Source organism: Pangasianodon hypophthalmus, chromosome 6 (genome assembly GCF_027358585.1).
Source record: "Pangasianodon hypophthalmus isolate fPanHyp1 chromosome 6, fPanHyp1.pri, whole genome shotgun sequence".
Taxonomy (NCBI): Eukaryota; Metazoa; Chordata; class Actinopteri; order Siluriformes; family Pangasiidae; genus Pangasianodon; species Pangasianodon hypophthalmus.
This window is the reverse complement of record NC_069715.1, coordinates 2,607,437-2,631,497: the sequence shown is the minus strand read 5'-3', so window position 1 is coordinate 2,631,497 and position 24,061 is coordinate 2,607,437. Positions and strand designations below refer to the sequence as shown.

The following is a 24,061-nucleotide window of genomic DNA, read 5'->3' as shown; positions in this document are numbered from 1 at the left end:
CATGACAAATATTCATGAAAGAATAGCTAAACTTCAGAGAAATTACAGCTTTACTAGCAAACCAAGCTGCAGGGTGAACAAAAAGCTTCCTATCACCCAGAGAGTGCACTACGTAGGGAGTTGGAAAGCATTTGGGATTCGGCTTTCCGATCATTCCCACACTGAACACCTCTCAGAGATGAGACTGGAGGAAAACCCCGATAATCTGATATAACACCACAGCGCAGGCTGCACAACAAAATGCTGATAAATCCCTCACCATGAGGTCAGACACAGAGAAGTCTAAACACTAAACATCAGATCGGTGGTAAAACTCATAAATTATTCATACAAAACTCAATAAACATCACATGAGGATTGAGCAAAAATGATAAAATCTCTCCTGACATGCTGTGCTCTGGGATCTGGCCGTGTACCACAGAGCTGAATTAATGAGTTACCATAAATTTGGCCTCAATCTGAAGAAACTCTCAGGTGAGTTAGAAAAAAAAAAAAAAAACAGTTAGCTTCCTGCCCATTGAATTCGTAGCGGCTTTGTGGGATTTCCCTCAGGAAGGAGCTACACGCACTGCAGTCTGAATCCTTGAAATAAACAAGGACTGAAAATCATATGGATCTGAACAATACAGCCCTATTATAGATCAGATGCAACTCAGGCCAAGGTCCAAACAACAAAACACTCATTTATCAAATAAAACACACCCCGAGGACTGACCCAGACCGGGACAGGAAGAGAATATAAAACATATCCTCAATACCTCACATCTAAAAAAGCGTTGACCTGAAAGCATCTACTTACACTGAGGTGAAAAAAATAAATAAAATAAAGCCAGCAGTTACAGGATATCTCTAAAAAACACACATATAGATCCTTATTTTATTTCCTTTCTCACAAAAAACAATTTCAAATGCCACATTTTCGGGACTACCGGACACTGTAACATTTCCTATAACTCCTGTATTCATATAGCATGCATGAAGTCTTATAACACCTGCCATAAGCCTGAATAAATGCTCATTAGTAGTTACTGTTACATTCAAAACACTTTAAAAAGCATGATTACATGAGTTTATTATAGTACCTTCATAATGCTTTCTAAAGTATTTACAATATGTTATATGGCATTCATAGTACTTTGTAATAAGCCTGCATAAAAGCCATTAGTATTTACAGTCAGATTCATACCACTTTATAAAGCATGAATACATGACTTCATTATGTCAGGTTACATAATGCATCCTAAAAGTGCCACGTAGCATAGATAATACCTTATAATGCCTGGCATAAGCATGAACAAATGCTCAGAATTACAGTCATAACACATTTTAAAGCATATGACAGATATGGGACAGGTTATAATATCTTCATAATGCAGTTGAAATGCATTAATGTGTCCTATAGGAATGTATAGTGCTGTATAATGCTGGACATAAGCCTGAATAAATGCTCATTAGTACTTATGGTTACATGCATAACACTTTACAAATATGAGTACAGAATTAACTCAGATAATTCTGTTCAGCACTTCTGGCAATTACTCATGTGATGTACACGCTGTAACCATGGCAACATCCTTACCAGTCCTAGCTATTATGTAACTAACTAGATAAAAGATAGCTAGTAACTAGCCTAAAATATCTAGTGTGCAACTAATTAGACAAAAATAGCTGGTAACTAGCCTAAAAATATCTAGTATGTAAGTAATTAGCCAAACAACAGCTAGTAACTAGCCTAAAAATATCTAGTATGTAAGTAACTAGACAAAAATAGCTGGTAAGTAGCCTAAAATATTTAGTAACTAACTAGCTGTACAACAGCTAGTAACTAGCCTAAAATATCTAGTATGTAACTAACTAGACAAAAATAGCTAATAATGACCCTAAAAATAGCTAGCATGTAACTAAGTAGCCAGAAATAGCTAGTAACTAGCACAAAAATAGCTAGTATGTAACTAAGTAACCAATCAACAGCTAGTAACTAGCCTAAACATAGCTAGTATGTAACTAACTAGCCAAACAACAGCTAGTAACTAGATTAAAATTGCTAGTATGAAACTAATTAGACAAAACTAGCTAGTAACTAGCCTAAAATATCTAGTATGTAACTAACTAGCCAGAAAATAGCTAATAATGACCCTAAAAATAGCTAGCATGTAACTAAGTAGCCAGAAATAGCTAGTAACTAGCACAAAAATAGCTAGTATGTAACTAAGTAACCAATCAACAGCTAGTAACTAGCCTAAACATAGCTAGTATGTAACTAACTAGCCAAACAACAGCTAGTAACTAGATTAAAATTGCTAGTATGAAACTAATTAGACAAAACTAGCTAGTAACTAGCCTAAAAATATCTAGTATGTAACTAACTAGCCAGAAAATAGCTAGGAAATAGCCTAAAAATAGCTAGTACGTAACTAACTAGCCAATGTAATTTTGTAATTGTAATTTTGGCAATGAAGTGCTTTCCATTCATCACTCACTAGCAAGACTCGTTTATTTACAGACACTTTGTCGTCCGTGTTTGTTTTTTTGCTCGCTCCCCAAGCTGCGAGCTGATTGGTCAGAAGATAAAATAGCTTTTGTGGCTGCTTCCTAGAATTACATGCAGAACTTACACTGAAATATCGAGACCAGTTGAATAGATAAATGGAACTGGGTTATGTGTCCTACTTGGTTGGAGTAAAATCTGATAAAACAGGATCAGATTGGAGCTGCTCTTGCGCGGTTAGAGCCTGACCTGAATCCTGTTGGAGACGTTTTGATGAATGACCTGGAGACTGAAGACTGATGTTCATCAACTGTACTACACTAAGCTGCCAGTGGTGATAAAGGAGCTCGTGCCGAGCAGCGGAACGTGACTTTAACTGCATCTGCTGGGTTTGTCCTTGTGCACTGGAAGCGTTTTTGGTTTCCGTGTTTCATAACTTTTCAGTCTCTGTACATTTTTGTGTGTTTTTTTTAATCCTAATGGTTTAGTACCAGGTGAATATGCAGTGAATCCAAACGTCCTGCTGGAAGAAAGCAGAGCTGCACACAGACACGTATTGATGCGCTGGCTCTCTCTGCTCTAATAGATGAGCTTGTTTATATTCATAATCATCCAAACAAGCTGTACTTATTACAGACAATCGCAGGAGAACAGGACAGTCTAATTTATCAAGATGACAATCACATATGGAGGAAAAGAAATTAAGCCGCGTGCTGAAAAGAAATAAAGACAGACTGATGATGTAACCAGCAACCTTAAAGGACATGTGTTTCTACTGAAATATTTGTGATTGATGATTCTGGTGCTAGTTTGTTGGTTGGTGCTGTAATTTCTTTATGCCTGTGAGACGTTAACGGCTGTGTGCCGTGCTAATGTCACAGGAGGACAGTGTTATAGCTAGCGCAAAATTTCAACAATATCAAACATAAGCGATAAGTGATAAGTGAGAGAGCTGTGCAGACTAAAGGACTAAAGTGCCGCTGCATCGCTCTCTTTAGATAGAGATGAAGTGAGGGATAAATCCCACTGCAACACTATCAGCATGGCATTGTGGGTAATGTGGAAAACCATTAACCAGAGAGAAAATAGAGCAAAATATCGATGAAAGATGTTTAAACTATAAATTATACTTAAATATCAAAAAGCATCGATTGTACAGGTCCCTGCGAATGAGCCGTTACTATAGAAACAATAACGCATTAGAATGAGCGTGTGAATATAAACTTGTGATTTAAAAGAAAGAAACTACAGTTTAATTACAAAACTGACTTTCATGTTTAATTAATGTTATTTTCCAATTTAAGCCTAAATAATAGAGCAACTGGCCTCTAAGAAGTGATTATTAGTTTCTTTTTTCATCCCCATTCCCATGTTCTAGTTAATTTACCTGAATGTGCCTCATTAATAAGTTCATATTTATTTAAAACAGTCACTTTGTTGAGTCATGAAAAGTTCAAACAAGTTCAACTCAAACTTTTCACAGAGCTGAAAAAAAGGAGATGAGGTGTATGAGTAGTGTGTTTACCAACAGTAAAAGCCCTTATTTAGAAAAATGGATGAAACAGAGACATGACCATACAGTGGGAGAAAAATATCTGTCTGAGAGATTCACAAACCTGAAACCACCCTTAGAGGCAAGCTGAATACAAACATATATATATATATATATATATGTCACCTTCTGAAATATCATATTTATTATTCCACTCTGTCTTTACACACACTATATTCTGAGACCTGTGAAACTCACATTTTGTTGATTTAATAATTTCGAATTAAGGGTGTACAAACTTTTGCACTCAACTACTTCAAGTCAGACAGCAGCTTGACACCCTGAACAGCAGAAAAAGAAAAAACAAAACAAAACAAAGAATACAAATATTAGCTGGAGGTTAATCTTCTAACGCCAAACATTCAGCTTCTTCCTTTGAGTTCAGGTTCCTGAAATTAAAGCCTGCAGTTGTATATGAGAGTGTGTGTGTGTGTGTGTGTGTGTGTAATCGTTTTACACAGACTGGAATAGTATATAACAAAACCCCTGAAGAGGAAAAAAAAAAGTAAAATCCTGACATTTTCACATGAACACCAGAACATTTTTGCATATCCATAAAAGCATATGAATGCTCTCACAGGTTTATAATAAAACCACTCATTCTAATACGCTATTGTTTCCATAGTAACAGCTCACTCACAGGGACTTGTACTGCGGACGCTCTACTTTATAAACTTAAAGTAAGGAGATGGAAGGAGTCTCCGATGTCAGTGGTGCTCTGTAACAGTCAGAGGTAAGGCTGTAACTTTTTTCAAAAGTTTTCCAGCATCTTCAGGGCAGAGAATTAAAAACTGTAATCATTGCCAATTTGCTGTGTTATAAGAGGAATAAAACACTTCAGAATGTGCTGTTATAAGAAAATAATCAACGTCGGGGTGGCAACAGTAACTCTGTTTCATCACACAAACCCAGTTATTGATTATTTTCCAATAGCAGTGTTTTATTCCTTACTTATTATTGTACCAACATAATTCTATAATCAGTGAATTACAGTTGCAATAAATCTTGAATGTAACTGTGTGTTTTGCAGAAACAAGGCTTAAGTGTATAAAAAAAAATAGAAAAACAATAAGTAAATTTTAAGAATTAATTCTAGAAAACTCTCCTTCTACAAAAGTTTTCTTGTAAGTACGTAATTGTATTTGATGCATGAACATAGAAATAATAATGTGAACAATGTCCAGATTTGCAAATTCGCATTTATAGGGGCTCCAGAATAATCAAAGCAGGTATTTAAGGATTCTGAGAATGATAAGCGCTGCTTTCATGTCATTTTGTTTTGGGTTTATGTCATGTGCTTTTGTCTCTGTTCTAGTCCTGTCTCTGCCCATGTCCTGTCATTGGTGTGCTACCTGCTTGTGTTCACCTGTTTTATGTTTTGGTCCTTGATTATTTTGTCTACTTATACACCCTGCTGTTTCCTTGTCTCATCGTGCAAGCCTTGTTTTCATGTTCAGGTTTCTCTTCTTTATTTTGACTCATTTGTGTCCTGTCTTGACAAATCGAATGTTAAAACATGCTGCATGGCTGTTTTTGTAAATTCTGTGAGATAGAATGTGCTAAAGAAGTAATTGGAAATGTAAAAATGGTCAGACTTTATTGGAGAATCGTTTATAGTGCCATCGGAGTTTAACTCTGAAAAATGGAAGACACTCTCTTGGCATTTCTTCCACTAGAAGAAATCAATAAGTGCTGTCGTGACATATTAAGAAGACTTTGGACAAGTTTTTTTTCCCAAGGCTTTTCTAATCGTTGAGGTCTGCCCCGGTCTCCGTTTGGAATTCCAGAACAGCAATTTAATGGATTTTGGATGACAGCCATTTGTATTTGTTTGGACAATACCTTTCTGTCCTAGTCCAACTACAGCAGAAAAAAATATGTGATGAATGAAACAAGACCTGGCAGACACTGTTCAGAGGGAAAATACAGACTAGTGAATCAGACCGGCTGAGGGCGGAGACTGTGTGGCTTAAATGAATTGAAATGAGGTTGTACGAGAGACATTATAAATCAATAAAGGTTGAGTTAACACGAGCGTCTGAGTTAATTCCTTCTCTGACCTGATGAAATAAAAACTCTGGTTGATGGATCCACGATGGAAGAATGTTCCCGTGACTCGGCACTGACAAATAAACACACACTTTCTGTAACACGTTTAGCACTTGTATCTGAGAATGAAATCAGCACTTAAAGAAAAAATGAACAGTTATACCGGGTTAAGTATAAACAAAACATTTGTCAAAAATAAAAAAATAAATAATAAAAAAATAGAAACATTTACATTCAGTGCATTAAATGACAATCCTACTGGAAAATTGTTATTTATTTTTTTGGAAAATACCCTTCTGCTCTACTCCAAATACATCATAATTCAAAATTTTGTACTTACAAAACATCGTACAAAATGCATTGTAATTGTAATAATAATTAATTTGTATTCATATACTGTGTTGATGAAAATCACTATTTTTTACAGTGTTAAAAAAAATAATTTAAGCCACGCCCACTTCTGATACAAATCCAAATACAGCCACAGATGCAGATATTTTGAATTTTAAGGATGGAAATAGATAGACATTGTTTTGCATGCCTAATACACTACTAAATGTCTCTTACATCAATTTGAATTTTTTTATTTGCCTGACAAAATTTTAGAACAAAATGAGAACAAAATTGTGCTATTTAGCTATGTGAATTGTGCTTATGATTAATTTATCTGTTTAACACTACCATATTAACTACCAAATGCAACAACTTTACCAAGTAAACTACAGTGAATAATGCACATTCTGTTATTATTATTCTTAGAGAAAATAGCTAGCTTGTTAGGCTCAGTATATTTAGCTAATTATTTACTGGGTGGCTAATAAGAGTAAGAATAACAAACACATATAAGCCTTTTAGATAGAGTTGAAATGTGTCTTTAAAACAAACAGTGTGAGATCAAAAGTAACACAGATTACAGACTGTGATTAAAAAGATGTAATGATTGCATTATCTATCATCAAATAAAGATTGGAAACCTAAGAACAGCTTTTGATCTCACCAGCATGAGCTCTGCATTATTAAATTTAGTTTTAGGAAATGAACAGCCATCTGTTCATTGCTATTCTATAGGCACTTTATCAGAAAAGAGGGTGTGTGAGAAGCTTTGGTTTGAGCACTGAAGTAGATCTGAGTCTCATCAGCATGGAAATAAAATTGTAGGCCATGTTGGGAAACTGAGTGGGAATGTGTAGATAATAAACATCAGTGGGCCCAGGCCAGACCCCTGAGGGACACCTTGAGAAAGAGAAAGAAATTAGTGCTTGCCAGTGGAGATAAAAGCCAATTTGGAAGCATGTGGTAAGAAATAAGGTAGTATAGGAACTAATCTAAAATAGCACTGCAGATCCTGTTACAAATTCCCTCTCTCGGCAGGTTGCATGTGCTTGTTCTTTGTCCTACACGTGCCTTTGTTTTGGTTCTACTCCTGTCTCCACCCCTGTTCTGTCATTGGTTGTTGCCTTATTGTTTTCACCTATTGCGTTCTGTGTTCATTCGTTGATTAGTCCATGTATACCCTGGTGTTTCTTTGTCTCTCGTTGAAGTCTTTTGTGTTTTTGTGCTTTATAGCTACATTAAATCCAAGTTGACTGCCTTGTCTCTTCATTTCCTGTTTCCTGGGTTTAACTCTTGCTTGTTCTTCTGTTTATGATTATGCTTATGATGATTCATGGATTGGCCACAATAAAACATACAGTATGCTGAGTTGTGTCCTGCCTTCATTCACTGCATGTTACGAATACACAAATCGTTACTGAGATAGAATCGTAAAAGCAGCTGTGAGATAACGAGGGATCAATACAATTATTAACAGCAGAAATAAGATCATATATGACCTTCAGAAGGTGGTTTCAGTACTATGGTTTGATCAAAAACCCAGATTGATGATGCTTGGACAAGTTCTTATTGCACATGTGTTCCTGTAAGTGAGAGATTAAAGCCTGGATTATACTTGTTTTTAACTATACATATGCGTGTGCAAGATGGTGGCTGCATGTATCCTGCGGTTTGGAGCGTCGCTTGTGCATATGCTCAGAAATTAATGTTACATTACGCAATATCAACATAAACAGTGTGGGCAGTATAGCACCATGTGACACTGCGTCTGCAACCAACTAAAAAGAAACTTCTTTTAGCCTTCAAGCCTAATAAAAAAAAAAGTCTGTCTTCCAGACCAGGCTTCTGGATCTTCTAGGTTAGTTAAATACTTTTGAACGTAAGGTCCTAGTTTTTGATTTGAGATGCAGCTCATGAAAGTTTTAAAAGAAACAGAGCTTGTCAGGTGTTTAAAATTGCTGGATATGAAATCGCTAAACATTTTGCAGTTCGACATGGAAACCTGAAGGACAGGGATGTTTTGGCTCTGTGCCATCTACAGACTGCCGCTTTAATCCCGTAGATACGCTGGCAAGTATGTGAAAAATGCAGCACGCATTGTTGCTGGTTCTGTAAGGGGACGCAAAATCACGTGTCACGTATAAATCAGAACTAAACTAAGACAGGCCTTTGCAAGAAAATGTCTGTTTTTAGTTTTTATTTAGGATATAACTGATTGAGACAGTCTTTGTAGGCAGTGTGAAATGTGTCAGTGGTCGAGTGTTTGACAATAAACAGGAAGGAAGACTTTAATAATAGACGTTTGATGGGTGAAGTGGAGATGAGATGATCATGATAGGTTTATGAACATGCGTGTGGTCTGTAGGCGGAAATGCTACTCAAAAGGTGTTAGTTTTACATGTAAATATGTAGGAACACTGTAACAATAGTAGGTGTAATGTATTATTACTTGCATTACCTCTAGCTAAAAGAACCCCACTCATATAGCTTAAAATAAATGAGATTAAAAAAAATTAATTGCTTAACCTGTTTGTCAGTGTTGTGCCTCCTCATCTTTAATTCAGCACATCAGCTAATTATAAAGTTCTTCATATGATGAATCAAGAGGATCCGAGGAGAGAAAACACAGTTAAGATGGAGAAGCCCTGATTATAGCATTAGCATAAGGTTCTGTCTGTCATATGATCATTTATTCTAAACATACATTCACTTTCCCAACTTTGTCAAGCATAAAAAAATCTTTTTCCCTCCCGATGACTTGAAATTGTTGCTGCTGATGCATCTCTTCACCAGAATTAGCATAATCTCACGACTGAAAATTCACAAGAGTCCTCAAAACCCACCTGGTGTGTAAAGTTGTGAATAATTAGGGTTAGCCTGAAGTCAAGGGTTAACATTCGTAGCTTTAATTACAACTTTATTTCTATGAAGTACTACTAAATCACACACTCATTAGAATTCCTATGAATTTTGCATGAGATTGGATTGGATGAATGTCGTCTGGGGGCTATATACCTTCGCACACCTGCTAAAACAAACGTCTTATAATGGGTGAGAGCGAACTCTTAGTGACTTTAAAGTAGGCCATATAAACTACAATCAATTTTAGGGTAGCTTAAAAGGATCTAGAGGAGAACACTTCACATTAGGTTTCAGAGAATCAGAGAGTGTCAAAAAAAAGGACATATACCCACACACACACAGGTTGAAAATTAGATTTTGTTGATGTAAACATTGAAATCGAGACAAATAGTGCCACATCTTTTATCATCTTTAATATGATTTTCTAAACAAATGAAAATTAAACATATGCCTTGTAGTGAGAATCTCTCAGAGGAAAAGCCTTAAAATGAAAGGAGAATCTCTCAAAGGAAAAGCTCTGACTGCATAAATGTCGACACCTTTTAATTAATGTGTTGTAGAAGCTCCTTCAACTCATCAACTAAATACACCACACCAGAATTATTTCCTCATTCTTCTTATGTGATATATTTGATTTGAGGAGGAATGTAAGATGATGCCACCTCCTCAGTTTAAAACAAAACTGACCTTTTCGTTACATCACCTGTTGATTATTCATATTTCTCTGACGTGAAATCCAGTGCTAACCCAGGAATAATGCCCTAACTAACTAACTAACTAACTAACTAACCAGTTCATATTAGTGTCTCGAGATATCTGGTGTCCACCAGGATAAGACTGGTGGGTCTTACATCATGATCCCAAACTTGAATCGTGTCCTTTGCGCAGCCATTTTCAGGTTAATTGTAGTCTTTTCTTTGATAAGTGTGTAAGAGAAGCATTTGTCTGAGCACTGAGATAGATCTGAGACTCATCAGCATGTAAATAAAATTGCAGGCCATATTGGGAAATTACAGAAGCAAGAGGGAGCATGTAAATAATAAACAGAAGCAGGCCCAAGATAGAACCTTGTGGGACACCTGGAGAAATTTGTCAGAATGTAATTTGTTCTTGGCAGTAGAGATAAAATACTGTTCGTTAGTAAGATAGGATTGAAATTAGCACTCCGACTGGATTTAGCAGAGAAAAGAACAACATTTTTCAGGTCAGTTGACAGATTTTAGTAGGCTTGGGTAACAGCTCTGAGTAGGATTGAAGGACCCTGATCTTTCTTGTCCTGATCTATTCCTTGGTTGATGGAAAGATTAAATTCTTATTTAATTCTTATTTCTATTTACGTTTTTATAACAAGCAGCAAGTTTTGTGCCAAACTATCATGGGATTTTTAAAATTGTTCTTTGCCCCTCCATTTTACCCAGAACCCTGTACTAGATGAAGAGAATTAGCCCCATAACATGATGCAACCGCCACCATGTTTCATTGCAGGCACTGATCTTTGGGTGATGAGCGATGCACACACTGATCTTTGGGTGATGAGCGGTGTTGGTTTTACATCAAAGGTGTCTCGTGAAATTATGACTAAAAAGGTCAAAATTCCACATGGTTTGGAAAAATTTGAGTAAATCCTTGGAACAAGATCTGCCATGGCTCAGACTTTTGGAGAACACAAGAAATGTTTGTGATATGCTGTGGGTGGCCACTTATTTCTGAAAGATCCTTTTATCCAAAATGACAATTCAAGCATGGAACTGTTTGAAGACAGTGATACAATTCTACAAAACTGAGTACTCAACAACTGCCCAGAAACAAGGTGAAAGTGCTACAGGAGTGCTACAGAAATGGGTCAGGAAATTCCTGTACCATTTTTAAAGTAGGCATAGGTCATGATATTTACACAAGTACACAATGGTCATACTTGAGTAAAATTAAAAAGGCAAAAAAAATGGCCATATTTGCACGAGTTTATTGAATTCTGCTGAAGAGGAACCTGCAAATACTTCATCAGTCCACTGCAATCTTCAGTGGTGACAAATGGCGATGTATCTTAAAAATGCTGACTCCCTGATCATGCCACAGCCAGTCCATGGCTGGGAGTCCAAGAGAGGAAAATTGGCCATGCTTTCTGGGTGAGAAGGGTTTACTCTCTCCCCTGCCAATCACAGTGACACTAGCAATTTATGGTCATCTATGAGCTTATGCATGTGGAAGAAGGAGGATAGCACTTTCCTCTGAGTGTGTTATGCCGCCCCATGATGTAGCATGAACGGCACTTTGATGTTCATGTGTCTTGGAGAAAGCATGTAATAGCCTTCACCCTCCATGGTTGGTAGCTGTTGTATGACAGGGGAGAGCTGGCTGGTAAGTGGGAATTGGCTAAGACTAAATAAGGGAGAAATTCAGGGGAAAACAACATTAACACTCTTCAAGAAGAATCTAGTGGCTCAGTGGCTAAGGCTTTGGGATACTAATCAGAAGGTTTTGAGTTCAAATCCCTCCACTGCCAAAGTGCTACTGTTGGTCTTTCAGAGTTCTATGGCGACAGAATATGTTTCCCAGTACCATGAGCGTTGCTTGTTTTCCAAGTGCGTTTGGTTTTCTCCTCCCTTTCTTGTTCATTGGTTGTGTGCATTATCTATATCACCTATGTCACCTCATTTCTACTGTGTGTATACAGCATATTTCCAGGTTAGGTTCCTAGTCCTTGTGTTAATTCCTTGATCCCTAAGTGTATTCCTCATTCTGTAAAGTTTTATAAAGTTCTTTCATTAAATCCTTTGCACATTTGTATTTTGAGTCCTGTCAATTCTGTAATTTGTCAGACATTTCCATGTTCAGACCTGTCCTCAGCCAAAAATCTTTTGATGGAAGCCCACGGGGATAGTAGATTTAATTTAGCGTTAATCAGAATCCCTTCAGTTCCTATCAGGTGAAGGTAAAGTGATTTGCAAATTGAATTCCTTAATCAGAGCACAGAAAGGGGTGTGAACACTTATCCAACCAAGCCACTGAATGTTTTCTAAAAACAGTGTTTAATTGTTTAACAATGTTTAACAATGTTGTTATGTATGAAATGTTATTGAAAGTGCAAAGAGGTCTGGCATGATTTGTCTCGATTTCAGCTACACAATTACTTGCTCTAACAGAATCTGAACTGCTGTGCTAGCACTGTTCCACTGTCCTCCAGCACAAACAGAGTGATATAATTGTTTTCTGTCCACTAGTTGTGTGTTGATCAAAGAGTACAGATCAGAGTAAGTGACTATGGAGGTAAGGCATGTAGACTTTCCCAATTATAATGGTAAAAAGTGACAGAGCTGAAGACATCTGACTGTTTCTCTGCTGTCACACACCAAAGTAAATCATTTGGAGCTTGTCTAATCCCAAAAAAATGTCAACTTTTTCAGGGTCTTGTAATTGGGTAGAGCAAGAAATCTGAGTAAAACGTCTTCTTCTATAAAATATCAAGCCTTAAACTTACCCAAAGAACAGCACTGTGCTTACAAATTATGAAATAATAAAGCAAGTGAATGACTAATGTGTCATATTTATTGATAATCAGTCATTGTTGCTGTCATTTACCTGATGCTTTTAGCCAAATAAACATTATTGCATCGAGGACAGCTGCTACACAACCATGAGCCTTAGTCTTTAAATAATTCCTCGTTGACAATAAAATTGAAAAATTCTACAGTCCTAACTGATGTTGAAAATGTGAGATGGCCCACCAAGTTAACACTTTCACATTGGGTTCCAAGAACATTAATCCATCTAGTTTTCTAGGCATTCTGAGAATGTTTTTACATAAAGTTGACTAATGTTGTTTTTTATGCAACTGGGAGCCTTGTGTGAGCAAGCTCTAATAAGACTGTAAGGCTAACCATTTTTTTCAGCAGACGGTTTTAGAATATTTGAGGAAGGTTATTTTTCAGCTGCTGCAGCCTCGAGTATTCACTAGACATTCTAATAACATTGGATATTTGACAGGTTAGCTTGTCCTTGGTCATTCATCAGAAATCAAAGCTTCCATACTGCAAAACACCAAAACAACACACATTGTTGAGAGTCCCAACTCTCAAATTCTGCCATCATACATACAAACAACTTAAAATTGGATATGCATGACTTGAGCATGTGTTCATTTTTCAGAGAAAAAAAAAAAGAACCTGCCCTAAAAATATTCCATATAAATGGAAATGACTTCATGCTTGTAATGTCAAATGTGGCAGTATTTGCCCCTTCACACTGCAGGATGTTGAGTAATTACTGAACATAAATTTTTACGATAAGTGTGGCCATGACAGGACTGTGATTAGAAGGGATTAATACAGACCAAACACAACAGGATAACTCTGGGAAGATAATTGTTTAAGACCAGCCTGTAATCAGGACGACTTTGATGGCTGGCGTAAATCAGGCTCAAAATCGTCCAAAATTATCCAGTAGTGTGGGATGCTTTTAGCCAAATAAACATAATTGCATCGAGACTGACAGAATCGGACAGCTGCTACACAACCATGAACCTTAGTCTTTAATTAATTCCTCGTTGACAATAAAATTGAAAATTTCTACAGTCCTAACTGATGTTGAAAATGTGAGATGGCTCACCAAACAACTGTTCTGAAGCAACACAAACAGATATACTATACCATCCCCAATCACTGCTGAGCTCTAATCCCTCATCCACCATACACACTTTTGTTTGATGTCTTCTCTCTGTTCATGTGTAGGGAATTATACAAAAACTTTGCAAATGAACCTGATTACGGCACTAAAAAGTACCAGCTAAATACAAACCACCCGAGACCGGAACACACGAGTGCTATGTCATAGTTTATGCAAAGGCGTATTGTTCCATCATGCTTTCGTGCATCTTCTTTTTGTCCAAACCAAATTTTTACGCTCCACATAAAAGGACTTATTTGCAATATCTGAGCAAGTTTCCATGAAAGTTGCCTTATGTACAACAGCAGAACTACACCCTCTACATCCTCTCGTAGACAGTATCTCTTTCAAAGCACAGCCTCAAGTGTAGAAATATGATATTGAACATCATCATCCATCTGCACTATGATTAGAATTGAAACCACAGGGAGCGCCTGTTGTGTTCACGATTTAGCAATGCTCTGTCCCATTAAACCCGCCCATCTCTTTAGATTTTAGAGCAATGCAATTGTACCATTTATTGTACTACTATGCCCAATAGATCTCATCTCCATTTCAGTGATGATCGATATAAACAATATTATGGTTATAAAGCCACTTAACCCTTCCCATGCTTGCTTATAACTCACATCTGGGTTATTCACAGTAACAAAAGACACCCCCATACACACACTCCATAATCCATAAGATTTATTCTTCCAACAGAATTATTTCTTACCTTGAGACATCTGGGTGCATATATATTTTTTGATCAAGGCATCTGTGGGTTGTGTGTAAAGGCTAAGCGCATATTTCAGAGACTTCAAGTCAGGACTTCTCTCCAGGAAGGTTTTCTTCAGGCCATTCCCTCCAGCATGGAAATATTGCTGGAAGGAAAGAGAAAGACAAAGAAACAGAAGTGAATGATTAATAAGCCAGACGCATTTTTTCAAACTCTTTTGAAGCCTTTTGCTTTTGCATACCCTTAATGTTTTAGATCATATATTACCTGATTCATCGGTTATGCCACTTAATAAACACCGCTATACAATATAATAAGACTTCTGAAAAACAACTAAATCCACACATAACATGATGTGGCAAGTTATTAGCTTTATCCCATAAATATCAATACATTTTGACAATATACATTATCAGACAAATTTCATTACTGACCAGTCAATGACATTATTTAGAGAGAGAGGAATAGATGATTGAAAAGTCATTGAAATAGAGACCATGCTAAACATTTTAAGGTGCTAATCTGATCTCACACAAAATTTGCAGTAATCCTAAAGAACAACTGGAGATTTTGTGGGCTTTCATACATAAAGTGTCTGTGTTCAGACATGTTGTCTCCTTGCACTGCTCAGGTCAATGTATGTTGGTAGTTGTGAACATTACTGTCTTTAGTTACAATTACTATCTTGGTTGCCATGGTAGTGCTTAGCTATTGGCAGTACATACTGCATAGCTAGCACAGTGCAAATGCACATTTTGACAGAAAATCAGATTCAGCGTTAATTATTTGTGATCGCTGACATCTATTTACCTTTACATGGTGAGTAGCACCAACTGATTTAAGAAATGAAACTAGGAGCAAATAGCTAAAACCAAAATTTATCAATAATTCTTTTCACTGGAGGAAAAAAATCCATTCTGCACTCCCGCTGATAGTCATTTCGCTTCTAATTTGCATAAAGTTTAAACTCTGCTCAACATCTTTCCATCGCCCCGCCCATTTCAGCTTGTCCTGCCTACTTTGTCTCCTGTAACTGTGCTGTAACTGGCAGCTCTCAGTGAAGATGAATAACTTTTGGCTTCTTTGTCATTGAGGCAATGTTCCTAATGGGTTCCTCAGTCCATCCCTTTGTGGGAACCCTCAAAACATCTATGCAGTCTACAACTGAGGCCCTCATTTTAATTCAATTTTGTAAAGGAAGTTTGAAAAATACAGAATCCGGAGAAGTTCGATATTTATATTCGTTTTGACATAAAGAGAATCCTGACACGTCTTTATGGGGATGTGATGCCTCAGGGAGCTCCTGTCACACATCAGCAGCAAACAGCTTGGAGAGTTTTTATGTGCACAGAAATACACACGCTTACAGCTCCTCAAAGGGTTTGTGTGGAACAAGACACCAAGAGAACACTGGGCCTTGACAGTTGACGAAAACCATAAAAATCTCCTTCATACCCTTTTGCTGAGAGACCACACTTTAAATGTCATTTCCTGTCAATTTTCCATGTTATAAAGATTTACATTTAATTTTAAATGTTAATCATATTTAGACAGATGGTCCTGTTTTGAAAAGATCTCACGTTTGTAATGGAATGAAAAAACAAAAAAGTTTCACCACTCACTTAGTGTCAAAGTTATTATCCTGAAATGTCTCACACACACCCAAACACACACACACATGGCCTGACTGCTCATTAGTGCTGAGCGATTAAATGGGCGATGACCAGGCATCTGGATGAACATGTGACATTTCCATCACACTCTCTCACAATAAATATTACTCCCTTAGCAGGATGGACAATAACAGATTAGCGGCCTGCCGTCAGTGGGATGGTAATCGAATCTCAGTTTGTTGATTTGATGATGTGATTAAGCCAGATTGAGTTTTCAGCACAGAGGCCTTCCAGTAAATGGCAATGAAGGACTGTCATTTTAAACACTGTCTATCTCATTTACTTCCTTTTTATTCTATTTTTTCCTTTTTTCCCTTCATCTCACACCCCTGGACTTTTTCCTGCCTCTCAGCAATGAACGGCTGATTTGTCTCTTGTGGGTGTGGCTTGTCCAGCTTTCCGTAACAGATGCATATTACAATCTTACTTGGCTAGTCAAAAGCCTTTAATCATGTGTACTAGTGCACCACTACAGGTATTGATACTGGTAGTGCACTAGTTTGAAATGCTATTTTGTATATTAGTGTGAGTATTAATAGTAGTAGTTGTAGTAGCAGTAATAGAAGTAGTAATATTAGTAGTAGTAGTAATAGGAGGAGTACCAGAAGTGATAGTAGTAGCAGTAGCAGTAGTAGTAATATTTTAGTACTAGTAATAGGAGTACCAGAAGTAATAGTAGTAGTAATAGGAATATTAGTAATAATAACAGCAGCAGTAGTAATAAGAGTAATAGTAGTAGTATTAATAGTAGCAATATTAGCAATAGTCTTAAAACTTCTAAAAAACAACAAGTAGTAGCTATAGTAGTAGTGGTATTAGTATTAGTAATAATAGTAACAGTATTAGCAGTAGTAATAGTAGTAATCCTGGTAATAGTAATTTTAATAATAGTAATAGCAGTAATAATAGTAGTAATTGTAGTAATAGTACCCAAACTTTGACAAAACTAAAGTTTCTTTTACTGTGTTTGAGTGACATTAGATTTTTTTTATAAGAACTAAAGTGAAGTTTTTAAAGTAAAGAATTGTGCAGCACATCAGCTATCTCACACCAGAGGATTTATCTTAGAGGAAAGCCATTAAGATTTGTTCCTTTACTGTTTTATAGCTAATCTGCATAAAACTGAGAAAGTTTCAGTTCAAATATCAATAGTCGCTGTCATCAGAATCGCAGCTCAGTGTCATAAATGTATACAGGAAATAAATGATGGGCTGTCACTTCCTCTAAACGCTGCTCTAAACGCAGCGACTCTGCAGCGCGTTATCCACTTTATAAACACAGTATTTCTTTCCCTCTTTTTCCTTCTGTCCCCAGGCTGTCTGATTGAGATATAGCCTCATGTCAGCTCCTCCTTCCAGACCCTTCACTCTGCTGCCAATTACAGCCTGAAAACAAAAAAAACCCCAATTTAGCTGAAATGAGATAATTGCATGCCTGATCCAGCCGGCTGATAATGAAGCATTTAGATTGTTTGTTTTGCGGGCAAATTATGCTCAGTAGTGCTGACTGGTCAAACACAGATGTCGGCAAAACACTTCAATAATTCACGACTGAATTAGCAGAGTTGGATTCTCATCAGGACCTATGTCAATTAAGTAAAGATTAAAACTTTAGACTTGTGCTGTTACAGGAAAATAATGAACATGATTGTGATGTGATTATTTTCCTCTAACAGTGTCCCTAAGTGTTTTTCTCCTCTTACCACAGAAATTTGTCAACAGTTAATTTTTTCTGTATTAAAGAATGAAACAATGCACTTTTCAACTTTTCATTTCAATGCAGTTACATTTAACGTTGTGGAACATCCATGAAACAAGTCAGTTATCATAGTAACATTACAGCAGCTATCAGCAGACGTTCTGTATCTTTTCCAACTGCTGTTCACAAGGCAGTATAAGACACTCTGGCACTCTCAGAGGAAAGAGCTATCGGCCCTCTTCCACATACCTACACGAGCTCACTCATGCCCATGATTAGCTAGTGTCGCTGTGATTGACAGCGGAGACAGAGTATGCCCCTCCTACCCAGATAGCATGGACGGGAGGCTCTGGCATCGTCAGGATGTGAACTTGTGATCTCTGAACGATAGGGCAAAAATCCTAGGATTAGTTCCCAACTGTGGGTGGAGCTAAATGGTCCAAAGTGCAAATTCGTTCAGAATTACCAAAAGATTCAGTGGGAAAAAGAATTTTGTCCTCCAGGCCTCTGGTTTTCAAGATATGGCCTAAAATGTAAAATCCCGATCAGGCTCATCATAGCCACGTTCCATATCTATAATATCCAGTTTGGTGTGCACGTCCTTCCAAAATTATTTCCATTCATTTCTATGGGAAAAAGAAACACAACATATTTGCAGCACTGGAAGTTTTACAAATACAAATTGTTCATGTTCATTAGAGGGCCAAGGGCATTTTACTAAGGACAAGTTTCATTTTGGACAAATCTTCTGTCATATAGTTTCACTTTCAATAAACATTTAAAATGAGTCATTTTGACCCAAACTGTATTTAAAGGTAACCACTTAACCTTACTAACTCCAAGAATCTGCTCATGAATCTAATTTTACTTTCATTTCCTCTCATAACCTTAATAATTCACAGTAACCAGCAATCAACTAACAGCAGGATCTCATCAGAGTCATCAGCTGTGATTAAATCCAGTTTTGAGTGTCTCTCTGTCTCCCAACTCTCATTAAAGTTATAAGGCTAAGTGTAATACTCAGGACAGGGTTAGAGTTCTCTAGTCTAATCCATAAACCCAAGGGCTTATGGGAAATCAATCATTCCTCCACATAAATGTCTATCTGCAAGGTTCCAGGGAGAAAAACCAGATGAGTGAGAGGATTTATTATCTACTGCAGGATGTCATGAATAATTACTGAGGAAACCACTGAATCCGTCTTGCTGAAAGACATGAACACCAAAAAAATGGACTTTTGTTTCCAGGGAATTGATTCAGCACGTCGGTTTTCATGACAAGCTTGTCATGACAACTGAACCGTAATGTATCGTAAACCTGGATGAGATGTAGATTGTGTAAGTAGACTGAGTTCTGGTAGAATCAGATTAAAGTAGACAGTGTGGAAAAAATCCAAAATGGCAGGGATAGCAGACGATTACAGACCAAATGTTCTGGTCCTGAGGTGCATCCAAGAGTTAAAGTGCATCGAAATGATTCTCAGAAACTTGGAGAGGGTAAAAATGTGTGTTTTCTGATTCTGCATGCAGTGTGATGGACAGCAAGAACCAAAATCACGGTCACCGCGTTACAGAAACAATTGTGTTTCACAAGAAAAAAGTAAGAGCCAATAAAGTTTAACCTTTAACAGACATCATCCAGTTTATTGTCCATATCATATTCTGACATGAGAGGAGAGATTGTAAAAGCTTAAATCAATTCAGATTAAGATGATTTTATCAGAGCTGCTGAGTGAATTATCTATGTTCGTCTAACAGGACTTGTGATGATATATGTACTAATCTTACCTTTAATTAAGTCTTCATTGTGTCCAAATTGGCTTGGTGATTAGATTTGGTTAAGGCTGAATCTTAATGTTAACGCAGGTCAACTCACAGATCATTGGCGTCACTGTCCCAGTTTCCACCACCTACAAATCCAACTTTCACCCCTGGGTGCATCATGGGAAAAGAATCAGCCTAACTACACTGTAAACAGCTGCATTTAAATAGCCTTAATAAATGAAACTAGCATCATAGCAGCAGCTACGCTCACACAAAGTGAATTAAGAGCTTTCAGAATGAAATATTAATGAGTGTAAGCACTTCTTGCGAAGAATGGGTTTAAGATCAGAACTATAACAAAAGCTTCAGGTCAGGAAACAATGCAGCGCTGAACTATGGCAATACTAACAAGACAAAAAAGTACACTATGCAGGAGTCTGTCATTTTATGTAATATTATTAAAAAAAAGCCAACTATATTTGCAATCTGGGCCACACATACAATCAACTGTACCTAATACTGCAAAAAATAGTATCTCCCATTGTAGGTTTTACTTCTGGCTTTAAAAACATGATAACGATTGACATTCATTTGTTTTCATGACAATATTGTCGTAGACGTTGATCACGTGCAGGACATCTGAAAAATGTATGCAGAAAATTTGGTATGGATTTAGATGGATATGGATTGGATGTTTTACAGATAGTTAATAAATAAAAGTACAACAATACAGTAGAATTGAAGTATTTCCTGGTCAGTGTTGGTTAAAATTACGGGTTAAGTGTAGATGTTGAGTTTGTTCCTTATGTAAAATTTAAAATCCAATCACGTCATCTGTTTATTCAAAAGGAAAAGTTCCTGCAGCTCTCCTTTTATTATTTTTTTTTTACAAGTTTTATCTGTATTTGGTAAAAAGTCGAAGAGGAATCACGGTGCATTCAGACCTGTTTTACTCAATGGAACCAGACATCTGATCTAAAACAAGACTCGCCGCTGACGTGTTGGTTGTAGATTGTAGGAATGCAATCAGCCCTTCGTTTAGTGAAGGTGAGTGTGTGTCACACACACGCGGTGTGTTAGTAACAGGACCAATCCCACCAGCTCGGTTCAATTCTCCAGCCAGACTGAGACAATCAGGATGTTCAGAACCGCCTGTACTCCACCACTTTTTAAACGTATTATATCACAGCGCTGTTGAAGTCTGGTCTCTGATTGGTCAGAAGGTGTTGATTAATTTTCTATAACATTTCAATAAGGTTTATATTAATTAGCTCATTCTGCTATGTTATCGTTTCTATAGTAACAGCTCATTCACAGGGACTCATAAACTCATTAAAAAATCATTGATATGGTGATTGGTGATAATCACTGATATATTAAGTTTTGTTAAAGTAAGAAAATGTGTTTTTTTTTAACATTTATGGGAGGAGTCTCCAGTGTCAGTGCTTTGTAACAGTCAGTTTTTTTCTTGTGAACTTCAAGAGAGAGAAAAAAGAGAGGCTGGAGAGGAAATAACTGTTTTTAGCTGCTATAACACTAACGTAAATGTAACTATAAAAGGATAGAAAGTGACACGTGGTTGTTTAATAAATGAAAAATTTAATTGTTAATAAATTGCTGTGGTATAAGAGGAATAAAATTCAGTTTTAGGAAAATAATCAGCTATAGGCTGGGAACAGTCACTCTGCTTCATCATATCACACTGTCATTGATTGTTTTCCTATAACAGCATGACCCTGAGAGTTTTATTCCTCACTTCAGTGACTGATTTATAATCGAACTCACCTCTTAGAGCTTTTATTTACCGCTTCGGGTTTATTTCATATATTCTTCTGTGTATAGAAAAAGATTCAATGATTATTTCATTTGTACAAATAAACTCTGGCATTCTCGAAATGCCACAAAAAGTTCAGTGCCCTCATGATCTGCCATATGACATAAAACATCATTTTTTTTCTTCTAAACACTTTGAAAACATTCAAATCTATTTGTTTTGTTTTTTATTTCTTGCCAGTTTTGCTCCCTGAAGGATAAAGTCTGAGAAGCAGCAGGAAGAATGTGGTCATTTCCACCTACACACACACACACACACACACACAGGTTGTGTGTTAAATGAAATACAGGACAATATCACTGAAGACAAAACCGAGTAGAGAGAAAAGCCGAGCTGAAATTGGCGGGGGTGATATCACACACTCTGTAGTTTGACTGAAAAAAAATTCATTTTCTTCTCTTTCAATCCCGAGGCTGTAGAGAAGTGGAAGAGCAGCAGGGTGTGATGGACTAATAGAAAAGTGTGTCACAGTCTAATCTCACATCTCTCTCTCAGAACAGTAGGTGCTTCTGTAACATTGCAGTAATGTTCATAATCTCAGACCAGACTTCACTCTGACTTTCACTCTGTTCTGACGCTCTGATAACTCATTCTTTCACTTCTTTCTTTCTTGTAGATTGTAGAAACAAGCAGAGAAACTTTGTCGAAAGTGAAGATTATGAAATTATGCTCAATTGTGTTCGGAAGAGGAACAAATTTATTACTGTTTAAACTTGTTTAAAACATGCTACTGCAGCTAGTCAGTTACAGTGAGAAAATATTCATGCTGTTATTTTATATTAATTAATTTTATATTAATGCTTCTCAATAAACACAAATAAAAGATTATAATATTACAAAATATTGTTTTATACACACACACACACACACACACACACACACACATATATATATATATATATATATATATATATATATATATATATATATATATTTTTTTTTTTACTATGCCCAAATTTGAAAATTAGAAAATTAAACACTGTCTATTTAAATTTGTCTATTTATTTTATTTGTTATTATATTTGTTTATTTGTTATTTGCTTATCTATCTATCTATCTATCTATGTGTGTTTGTTTAGTTAAAATTGAAAGAAAATTATCTGCTTTAAGTTTTTTCCTGCTTTTTGTCTTTTTTGAAATTGAAATAAATATAAAAATATTTTCCAGATTCAACCCTGTAAATGCGTCATGAAGAAGCTTATCAATTTATGGCTGATTTATCAACGCATGAACCATTTGTAAATTTGGTGGGAATTTTTAATAACTTTACTAAAAGATTGATAAATGAGGCCCAGTTTTAGTAAATGTGTGTAAATAATTTTTGTTTTTGTAAATAAATTTTGTAAATAGTTTTTTTTTCTCTTTCTGGCTGAACAGCTATGACAAAAATATTACTCAGAATTCTATCCGAATTTATGGCTACATTTATAGATTGTGCTGGTAAAAATGATACTGTGCCTTTGGGCTATAAAGTTTTTCTGTGTGTTGGACAGGAAAAGTAAGAAAAGTATAAAAAAGACAAAAATATATTTAGACTTTCAAGGATTTTACAGGGTTAAAGCATCATATCTGACTGATATAACTCATATCATGAGGATTTTATCCAGAAAGATTTAGATGTGAGGCAAACTCTAATGGAACCACAGAGATGAGGGGACGGATGTTCCTTACAGCTCCATGAAATGTAAAAACTGTTCACTAAAGGTCCATAAGTATTGACTCCCCCATTGCCACAACTTTTTTTTGGACAAAATCAATCTGAAACAGACTTCTTTTTCAACTGAAGTACACTTTAAAGGCAACTGCAGGAATGCAATCAGCACTTCGCTGAGGGAAGGTGAGTGTGTGTCACACACACGTCGTGGGTTTGTAACAGGGCCAATTCCACCAGCTCGGTTTAATTCTGCAGCTGTGAAAGTTAAGAATCTTCTGTACTCCGTCGGCACACGTCTCATACGCTCCGTACGCTTATTACACACGTCTCCTACGCTCCGTACGCTTATTACACACGTCTCCTACGCTCTGTACGCTTATTACACACGTCTCCTACGCTCCGTACGCTTATTACACACGTCTCGTACACTCTGTACGCTTATTACACACGTCTCCTACGCTCTGTACGCTTATTACACACGTCTCCTACGCTCCGTACGCTTATTACACACGTCTCGTACACTCTGTACGCTTATTACACACGTCTCCTACGCTCTGTACGCTTATTACACACGTCTCCTACGCTCCGTACGCTTATTACACACGTCTCCTACGCTCTGTACGCTTATTACACACGTCTCATACACTCTGTACGCTTATTACACGCGTCTCATACGCTCCGTACGCTTATTACACACGTCTCCTACGCTCCGTACGCTTATTACACACGTCTCCTACGCTCTGTACGCTTATTACACACGTCTCATACGCTC

At 36.8% G+C, this 24,061-nt stretch overlaps 1 protein-coding gene across 4 annotated transcripts in view; it reads right to left on the bottom strand.

Annotated features, from left to right (window-relative positions):
- Positions 1 to 24,061, bottom strand: part of LOC113534663 (protein unc-13 homolog C) — a 187,428-nt gene that overhangs the window by 10,646 nt on the left and 152,721 nt on the right. For all 4 annotated transcript variants that reach the window (XM_053234714.1, XM_053234713.1, XM_026927613.3 and 1 more), the window contains one exon: positions 14,665 to 14,812. In XM_053234714.1, the coding sequence (XP_053090689.1) occupies positions 14,665 to 14,812 (148 nt within the window). The remainder of the gene's footprint in view (positions 1 to 14,664; positions 14,813 to 24,061) is intronic.